This window comes from Alligator sinensis, unplaced genomic scaffold, assembly GCF_000455745.1.
Source record: "Alligator sinensis unplaced genomic scaffold, ASM45574v1 scaffold1698_1, whole genome shotgun sequence".
In the NCBI taxonomy this organism is placed as follows: Eukaryota; Metazoa; Chordata; order Crocodylia; family Alligatoridae; genus Alligator; species Alligator sinensis.
The window spans coordinates 17,621-27,779 of record NW_005843190.1 but is presented as its reverse complement, the minus strand read 5'-3'; the positions used below and the strand labels follow the sequence as shown (position 1 = coordinate 27,779).

Sequence of the window (10,159 nt, the reverse complement as noted above, 5' to 3'; positions counted from 1 at the left end):
GAAAGAGAAGTACAGGGAACCCGCATCCCCATCCCTATTTGCTTTGAATATCCTAGAAGATGTATAGCATTCAGAAGGAGTTATTTACAAATAGTGTTCATTAGATTTTGCTTCCTTTTCCAACCACGTCAGGGTGTAATTTGTAGAGGCTCATACTACCCAAATTTTCATTTCATGAAGCTGGATTATGCAGCCAGATTACACTGCTAACAGAGAGTTACACTGCTGTCTTGCAAGTGACCAGGTTGGGGCAGAGGGTAAAACACCCACAATGAAGGATGGTAAAAATAACTTTAGGCCACTTGATCCTCTTCTTCCTCTACTCACATCCTTAATATCACTATAAGCAGGGTAATCATAAATCCTGGGAAAACTGGGACAGTCCTGGCTTCTCTAGTTTGGTCCCCACCGGCTGGCACTACTGCTGCTATGTGGGAGGGAGGCGGGTGGACTGGAGCAGATCACCTTTTCCTTGAGAAAAGTTCTAGTGCCACATGCTTTGAAACAACAGACAAATTTGAAATTTAGGCAGAGGATCTGCTTTGCAATCCCCTTGAAAATGCACCTAGATTTGGCCTGTGAAAACCTCTGCAAAACAAAAGAAAACAAAACCCCACACAACTGCTGTCCAGACACCCACACAATACAGACTTCAGCTTTAGTGATTAAAAACCCAGACTCCGTCACTGACCAGCATGAATTTGAGTACTTGACATTGCAACCTTAATCATGCTTTTAACATGGTTCCTCTGTGCGAGATGCCTGTATCTAGAGTGAGGGATCCTTCTGCAACTGTTACATCCCATAGAGAAATATGTTAAATCTGCAAAAGATGCAGGTAGTTGCAGCTTAATATTTTTTTAGTGAAAAGATATAGGAGTATGCATCATCTTCCCCCCTCAGTTTCCCTTTCTACCCTCAAATGGGCAATACATTATCTGCTATGTCATGCATCAGTCACAGATATCATCTTACAGGCACACTGATTTTCCTAAAAGGGGTCACAGACACTTTAAGAACATAGGCGAACATGTATAATATGCTGACAAAACTTGGAGTTTAAGCCATATGGCTCATAGATATTTCATGAGAGAAGAGGCCATTAACAAGATACCTCAGAGAAAGGCAGGGCCTGAGAAATGACTAGAAATGTTCAATACTGAAGCCAAGAATGATATAATTTTAAGCTATTTTAATTGCATTTGAGTGGAACCTCCAAATAAAAAATGACCAAAAAAACAATCTTGTTTTTATATGCTTGGCTTTTAGAAATGTGCCAGTGTTTCCAAACCTGGCCTCAAGCTAAATTAAGTACCAAAACAGGCGAATAAAACAGGTTCAACTATTTGAGTTGCCACAGAGTAAGAATATAAATAAGCTTCTTTATCTTGAGTCAATTAGGAACAAATTAAATATTTTTCACACAGGGTTACAGCAAAATGAAACTGAGTTCACAGTAGCATTTTTTTTCAGTAAGCTTAAAATTTTTTCAAAAAAAAGATTAATTTTCTAAACATTTTCATATTAGAAATAAAAGCACTTTACTAAAAGCTCTATTTTTCCTGTAGTGTCAAAATATGGTGCCTCTTTGCTTGGCTTCTGCAGAAAGTTTAAGTAGGGAAACGGAGACTACTGCTGGAAGTTTGTGAGAGTAGTATATTCAAGGTTTCACTGGTACAAACTGAAAGACAACTTTTCTATATTGTATTTAAAAAAAAAACCAACCTAATTCTAGTATCTCTCACTAAACAGATCCTACAAATACTGTCATAGGAAAGAGTCCTTTTCTTATGAGAGTTGTTGTTAAAATGTAAACAGATGTGATGCTCCTTTTACAGAAAGCAATCTTCTGCCAGTGAAGAAGCAAAAGGTGAGAATGCTCCTCTTATTCAACACAAGACAACACTGAAAACCTAATTATTACCTTCTTCCTTCGTTGCTCTCTCTTTCCTTAAAGCAAATGTATGAAACAGCAAAAGCAACCTTAACATACTGGCAAGATTCCTCAGTTTATAATTGTGGATAATCAGAAAATCTAAGAAATTGCCTGTTAACATAAAAATGTTCTAATTGTGATAACAACTTTGATAAACTGCATATGCTTAACATTTCATAGGTTTCGTAGATTTCTAGAGTTGGTAGATCATTGGGTCTGACCCCCCTGCTCCAGGCATCCAGCCAGATGCCTGTCTAATCTCCTCTTGAACACCTCCAGGATAGGGGAAAGCACCACCTCCCTTGGAAGCCCATTCCATATTTTGGCAACCCTCACCGTAAAGAATTTCTTCTTTATGTCCAATCTAAATCTGTTCTCCTTTAGTTTGGCCATTATTCCTGGTAACCCCAAGGGGCGCCCTGCTAAACAGTGTCCCCTATTCCCTGCTGCTCCCCACGATGAGTTTGTAGGCAGCCACAAGGTTGCCTCTCAGCCTTCTTTTGCGGAGGCTGAAGAGATTCAGATCCCTCAGTCTGTCTTCACAGGATCTTACCTGCAGGCCCTCAACCATACGAGCAGTCCTCCTCTGAACCCTCTCAAGGTTATCCACATCCCTCTCGAAGTGCAGCGCCCAAAACTGGACACACTACTCCATCCACAGCCTCACCAATGCCGCATAGAGGGGAATTATCACTTCCCTAGACCTACTTGTGATACTCCTGCTGATGCAAGAAGGAGTGCAGTTAGCCTTACTTATTACCTTGTCACACTGGCGACTCATGTTCATTTTTGCATCAATCAGGACTCCGTGATCTCTTTCCATTGTTGTGGTGCTCAGACTGGTACCCCCCAGTCTATAGGTGTGTTGGAGATTCTCTCTCCCCAGGTACAACACCTTGCATTTATCCTTGTTGAACTGCATCCTATTCTGATCTGTCCACTTCCCTAGTCTGTCCAAATCTGCCTGAATTCACTCCCTCCCTCCAGTGTATTTACTATGCCCCATAGTTTAGTGTCATCTGCGAATGTGGACAAGGTGCTTTTAACACCTTTGTCCAAATCACCGATGAAGATATTAAACAGTACTGGTCCAAGGACAGAGCCTTGGGGCACTGCCACTGTCCTTTCTGACAAACTGTTACTCAGCATTTCGCATTATAAAAAACACCATAAAAACAAACAAATTGGTCTAAGTTACAGATGAGAGACTGTTACTTTTCCCCAGTTTTGACTAACTGCACAGCCATAATAATGCATTAAGCCAGGGGTTGTCAACCAGGGGTACACGTACTCCCAGGGGTACTTGAGAAGGCCCTAGGGGTATACACAGGTGGGCGGGGATGGAGCACTGTCCGGCTGCTGGGGGTACACTAATCCGAAAAGGTTGAAAACCCCTACATTAAGTTGCATTTTTACATTTCATGTCTTACGGTACAGCATCTTAATTGCTATGCTAAGCCAGTATTGTGGAAAATACTTACATACTGATTTATGGGAGGGGAAAAAAATTCCAAATTCAATACTAGTATTGTACAAAAAAAAAGTCTGCTTAACCCTTTGTGCACTTGCTTAAACAAAAAGATTACAGAACAGATGGTATGCTTACCTCCACAGTATAAAAATCTAAACAGAATAGCTTTTCTGCAGTACTATACACTGACACCCTTTCAAGAAGTTTCCATTAGTTTAGGATATTTATATTATTCTGTAAAATTCTGACATAGGTAAAGAATAAATCTTAGGAGTAAAGTGCCTCAGCAACATACAAACTGACAGTGTTTTAGACTGCAATTGTTATTTCTAGACTCTAGCTGTTTTCATAATTTCCCCACTTACGTACACACCTTAAATTTAGTTGTCATACCATCCTATGCATACTTCATTTTATCCAAGATGTTAAGCAATACATGTTAATGCTCGAAATTCTTGGCACACACGACTAGTCTCTTAATAGTAAGAACTCGTTGCATATAATACTATATTCAAGGAGCTATTACCCTGAATTATTTACAAGACAATTTACACAAAGTATACATTTGTACAAATGGAAGAGGAAGGGGGGGAATGAAAATCCTATTTAACCATATATTTCAAATCATTTTACATTGTACACTTGGCTAAAATGATGTTGTCCCTAAAACATTGCTCAGTCACCTCCTGAGCCGGGTCAGGTATAAAATATTTCAAGTTACCTAAGAACTTCTTCTGCTTGCCAGGCAGCATCTTCCCCTTCTTCCCAGGCATTAGAGTTTTCTTGCCAGGTCTCCAAATCTCCCAATTCAGGCTGAAACAAACCATGGAAAAAATACTGTATTTACTACAACCTTAATAATAAGACAATCCCCCAGTAATCAGATTCTATAGATGGAAAATGTATAAAGTCCTTATAATTTTCCAGGTATAGAAACTAATTATTGGAGGTTTGCCTTGAATTTAACTCCCTTCCCACTGCTACAAGTAGGGAAAACAAATCTGGGGGTTTCAGGCAGCCCTTTTCTTTCTGCTTCCCCCCAACTTTTTCTCCTGACAGTCCTTTCCCCCTCCCCTTACTGTCAGACCTGAAGTGAGGAGCAAATTTGAAAACAATAAGCTTGAAATTAAACATGGCTTTAGCAATTTTCATATAGTACTTATAGACTTAGTTAATCCAGAAGTGATGTATTTTACCTTTTTTTTTTTTAATTGCTGCAAGTTTTTAGCACAGGTGTTTTATAAACACAATTTTGAGCCTCTTTTTGGCAATCCGGTACAAACTATATTTTTAATACATTTTGTTTCAAAGGCCAAATCAGTTCCAGATTCAATTGGACAAAGCCCAATAGTCAAGTTCCAAAATTCAACTGAGGAGAGCTCAGGTGTCAAGTTGTGTGGCTTTACCATCAGACAATCATCCTCCCTCCCAGACCCATCCGTCTGGGGCTTCAGATATTCCCCAAATCCAGGCAGGTATCCTATGTGCTAGCCCCAGGCTTGGACACCTTGGGGTTCAGATGCCCCCAGTCTTGTTTGATCTTAGCCAAAAGTTTGAGATCATGTATCTCATATTTTACTCAATTCTAAGATGAGTTCCCTCCCCCATATTGAACATGGGGAAAACCAAGCCTCAACTTAGAATTGAGTATCATACTGCTTCGTCTGGCTCAGCTGGGACAGCAGTAACAGCGCACAAATTCCTCCTTCCCTGGAAGCAGATGCTGGAAGGAGGAATCTGTATGCTGCTGATGCTACCCCCACCACCTGCTGCCTCCCCACTGCCTGCCCCCAATACTTAGATTCTAAACTTAGAAAATTATAACAAATTTATAATTTTCCATGTCTAGAATTTAATGGGGTAGATGGGGCAGGGGGAGATGGGAGGGAGTGGCATCATATTAAATTCAAAGTAATCTTGGATACGGATAGATACAGTAATTAAGACACCTCTATCAACAAGTCTGCAAAAGAACTGAACACATGCAGAACTTGGATACTCATGTTATATACCCCTTGAGAGAACTTTAGTAGTTGAGACTGGGATGGTACTCCTGCCTTCAGCATTGTACAGTACAGGTGATGTTGTAATTGTTCAAAATAAACTTTTACCTGGCAAGAATCTATAGACCATAGTAGTTTTTAAATTTAATTACCAGGATAAAAAGCAGCAGAAGTTATGAAGATTTAAAATTAGAATATTTATAAGACTTCAAAGTACAGACAACTTAAAGTACAATTAGTAGCTTTAGAGTGTTTGCAAAATCCAATTAACCCTAACTAAACATTGCAAATTAGGCAAGCATCATCATACATTATATGTATAGCCCACAAGGTCTTGTACTGCACACATTTCCTCTGTAGTCAAGGAAAACATTTCCCTTCATGTGTGCTGAATCATATATTTGGATGTACGTGCAGCTTCATGGACTGGTCACTACAAATACAGGTCATTCCTCTATTCCTTCACTGGCTTAACATGTAATATCCAGAAAAGTTACAGCCAATTGGTTTGGGAGATGGGTGAATACCCAGGGTGTGTCTCATCCTTGCTGACTTGCAGTGCATTCCCTTCTCATTTCTTCTTTTCATTAGCTAAAAAGTTAGTGATTCACCTAAGTCCTCAATTTAAATTCAGCAACACTTGCTCAAACAGCTCTAATGCTTTTTCAGCAATTCCATTCTAGACAGAATTTGCCTTTTACCAATAAGCAGCACGTACCCGACAAATAAAGAATCACCATACACAGCATACTTACAGACTGATTAATAAAAGGAATATCTTGGGTAGCTGCTAATCTACTAGAGAATCCTGTACTTCCATCTGGGACCCCAAAATTTAAGGGTTCTCGTTTTTTAATAACTATCTGAAAAACAGCAAAAAACAGGAAGAGAAAAGTCAGACATTTTTATACCATTGAGAGAGAAGCACAAGATTAGGACATTTACTTCAGTACTTCAATACTTTACATCTCTAAGATATACCAACATGACAATGCAGTGCTGTATAAAGGAGGTCATGGAGCTAGCTCAGGCACTATTAGCTTCACTGAGAAGCTGAATATATTTGCCTGGCCAGAGTCAGGTAATGCTGATTCTGCTCCCTGATTCGGCTTAGATACCTCTGCACAGCGCTACCTCTTGCCAAGCTTTAATAGACAAAAATGTCAAAATGTTTTTTTTTACCAGCTAGTAATACCACTACATAGTCTGTTTCCACCTGTAGGATAGATATAGTAGCTGCAATGTACCATGGTGACTAAGTTCACCATGTATCCCTTTAGCAATTTGGCCACACAGAACTTAAAAGTATAAAATCTCAGCAGGGATCAACAGGCCAGTTTTGCAATAACCACCTGTGTTTGGCAGCTGGGATTGAATCCAGGGTGGGGAAATAAGCACCAGACAACAAGTCCCCATAATAGCAAGCAATTACTTTAGCATAAATGCTGGAGGTTTATGCTTTTGCCATGAAATTCCTAGGTTCAACCTATTTTGTTTTACTTTGAGTTTTATTTGGGGGGGCAGGGGAAGGGAGGGGAAGAAGAGTTATTCTTAGTTAATAACTCCTTAGGGAGAAGAGTTAATTAATTTAGTTATTCCACAAAATGAAAATCTCCAATTTTACCCTGACAGTTTTCTCTATGTCAGGGATGGGCAATTATTTAGGCTGGGAGGACACTTGGGGAGTTTTGGAGAGCTGTGTGGGCTGGGTCAGCATTCCCCTCCCCTCCCCAGGACCACAACAGCTCACCAATACTTCTTAAGCAGTAGATTACTAGATCAGTCTGGGGGCACTGGATGGAGTGAGCAGGAGATGGTCTCCATGGAGATTGGCCCAGGACTCCTATGGGTAGGGAGTGCTCAGCCAGGTGGAGGGGATGGGGACAAGGATGGGTGTAAAGCAGTGTCCACGAGCAGGACAGACAAGAAAGGCTAGGACTGCAGGGCAGTGACAGTGTGGTGCTGGGGCCCAAGGCCGAGCTGCAATCTGCTTCTAGCACAGCTCTCTGCTTTCACCCCGATTTGATCCCACCCTGCCCAGATACTGCTCCTCGCCCACCTGTGGCCCCATCCCATACACTCAGCCAGCCCACAGGAGTCCTGGATTGATCTCCATAGATATCCTTGCCTGATCTGTCAAGTGCCCCCAGCAGCGGGGGTGGGGCGGACAGGCCAGGGTACCAGGGCAGCAGGGCCAGGTCCAGCAGTGGTGGTGACAGTGTCAGCAGCAGCCAGAAGGAGCTGCCGCCATCTGGGCTGCCAGGAAGAGGAGTCTGGCTGCCATGCTGTCCCAGTCCCGCTACGTGTCCGGGGCAGCAGGACCAGCCACACACACCACAGCCTGGGCTGCACCCAGCACCTGGGATGAGCGGGGCCAAAAAACGCCACAGGCCAGATAAAATCCTTTGGTTGGTTAGATCCAGCTGGCAGGCCATATTTTGTCTGTCTCTGCTATGTCCTTGCTGTTTCTTTATCCTGAAACTAAGCATAGTATTTAGCAACTACACTCACTTGGGCCACTCCATATTTGTTATTACCTCAACCACAAACTATTTTGAGGACCCAAAGATAAAGAAGAGAGATTTCTCATTAGTAATTATTTCTGAATCCCTAGTTGCAAATGGGATCCAGAGACCTATGAGAGGAGAAGAGATAGCCAGGCTAGTTCAGATCCAAAGATATTGATTCCATCACCAAATAAAGTATCTGACAATGGAGACTGCTGCATACAAAGCCTCATGCCTCTGAACCAGTCATTCTCCAAGGGTATCACAAATGTACACTTAGAGTAGTTTCAAAAGAGGAACTGCTGACAGGGAGCATGACGCAGGTGTTACATTCCAGCAAATATGTGGACAAGCTAGGAACAATATAGATGACACAGTGTCAACACTTGTTACGCTCTAACAGTTATAGGTGGACAAGCTGGGAGTGATACACCTGCTGCACAGTTTGGAGCAAGAGCTCCCCCATCCCCTTTTGGACAAATGTTCATTTGGAACTATTTCATCCTGCCCTACTTTTTGCCTGACTTTGGTTTAACATGGCCTACCATCCTCTGATTACCAAATAAAGAGAACTAAGAGCAAAAAGAGTGCTTTCAATGGTTCTTTGAGAAGCTGAAACAGAGGAAAGCTTACCAAGGTATGGTGAACTCCCCATATACCACTGAAAGCAAACTGAAACAGAAGTACTTTGAGAGCCAGTGTGAGCATTAAGTGCAGCTCTGTGCAGTTAATCCATTGAAACACCTTCCTTAGCCAAAGAGACTGAAGAGGAATTAGTCATACAGGCTATTATGGTAACAAAGATAGGCCATACCAGCTGTTTCTATCCTCCGAATAAATTTAAATGCTTTTCACCCTGAAGGAGGTTTAATAAAGGTTTTAATTTAACTCAAGCAAACTAGTTTCAAGAGCACAGCTCCTCCTTTTCTGCTCTGTAATTACACTGGAGTGCTGGAAAAAGGCTCTCTCCCTATTGCAGCTAGTTTTGCAAAAGGAATCAAAATTTCTACAGCCCCCTATAATTTTCATTCACACTTTACTAGCTTCCCCTGTTATGCAGGAAGAACCACCTCCTTCTGCTTTGTCTCCTTCCTGCTTTCTCTGAGAGTGGTTTAGTTTGAAATGCAGCAAGGAGCTGGATGGAGTCCGCCTGCTCTTCCTTGAAATACCAAGACTAGGGTCTTCCTGCCAGTCACTGAGATGCAGGGAAGCTGGGTTTTTCCCCCTACCAAGTGAATCAAAACAGTATACACTGGTCTCCCTTGCACCAGAGCTTGTTTCTCCAGACAGGGGGAAGATACATATGAAGTTTACTTCACCCCTTGCCTTGCTCAGCCTCCCAAATTGGCCACCGATTAGCAGCAGATCTGGGAGTTAATTCCTTTTTATCTTCAAAAAATTGTCCCTACCTTCTCTGTTTAAACTATGGTTTAAAAAGAGCTACTCAGGAAAGTGGCCTTTCTTTGGAAACACATTCTTGAAAAATGACTATTTAGGAAAGATAGTAACTATAATAAAACATAATTTGATTCCTGAAGGGGAACTGTTAGAATGAGTTTTTAATAACAAAAGTTTATTTTGTTTCATTTCCTTTTAATTAAAAATATTATTTGCAGAGGTTATATTATGACTTTTTTTTAAAGGAAAAGCAGACATGCATTTATAAATAAAGCTGAAACAAAGCTTGACCATCTCTCTGTACAAAGCGGTATGTGACAAAGAAAGAGATGCTATATCTCATATACCATCAAGCTAATATTTTATATTTAAAAAGGCCTCTGAAGATTTATGCGCCAGTGTTTAAATATGTAAACTAATTTATTATTCTGCAATCCTTTTCACCAGAACATATGCAATTTTTCTTTAAAAACAAAAAAGTTCCTGTGAGCTTTGTTAAAATCAAAGTAGGGCTGAAAGGCACCTCAGAAGGACATTTACTCTGACACCCTCTGGCTACAGGCAGGATCACTCCTAGACAAGTGTTGTCCAACCTGTTCTTAAAAATCTGAGAAACAACTTCCATACACAATTACAAGGCATAATTCCCCAAAACAGCAAACATTTTTTAATCAGGGTGTTGAAAAAGTTCAATAAAGCAAGACTCCCTGAATTTCTGGTGCAAGTGTAAGCAAAATGGACTGCATACAAAGGTTGGCTTTTTACAGAATTATCAGTATGCATCCATAGCCACTTAAGATATTCTAATCAGCCTTTTTTAAACTTTATTCCGAAGAAACTTATA

General features: G+C 40.9%; 1 protein-coding gene across 1 annotated transcript in view; it reads right to left on the bottom strand.

The window, feature by feature from the left end:
- EBAG9 (estrogen receptor binding site associated, antigen, 9) overlaps window positions 1–10,159 on the bottom strand; it is a 31,528-nt gene that overhangs the window by 10,055 nt on the left and 11,314 nt on the right. The window contains exons 4-5 of the mRNA XM_006037907.3: window positions 6,166–6,273; window positions 4,129–4,220 (exon numbers count right to left, since the gene is read on the bottom strand). Coding sequence (XP_006037969.1) covers window positions 4,129–4,220; window positions 6,166–6,273 — 200 coding nt within the window. The remainder of the gene's footprint in view (window positions 1–4,128; window positions 4,221–6,165; window positions 6,274–10,159) is intronic.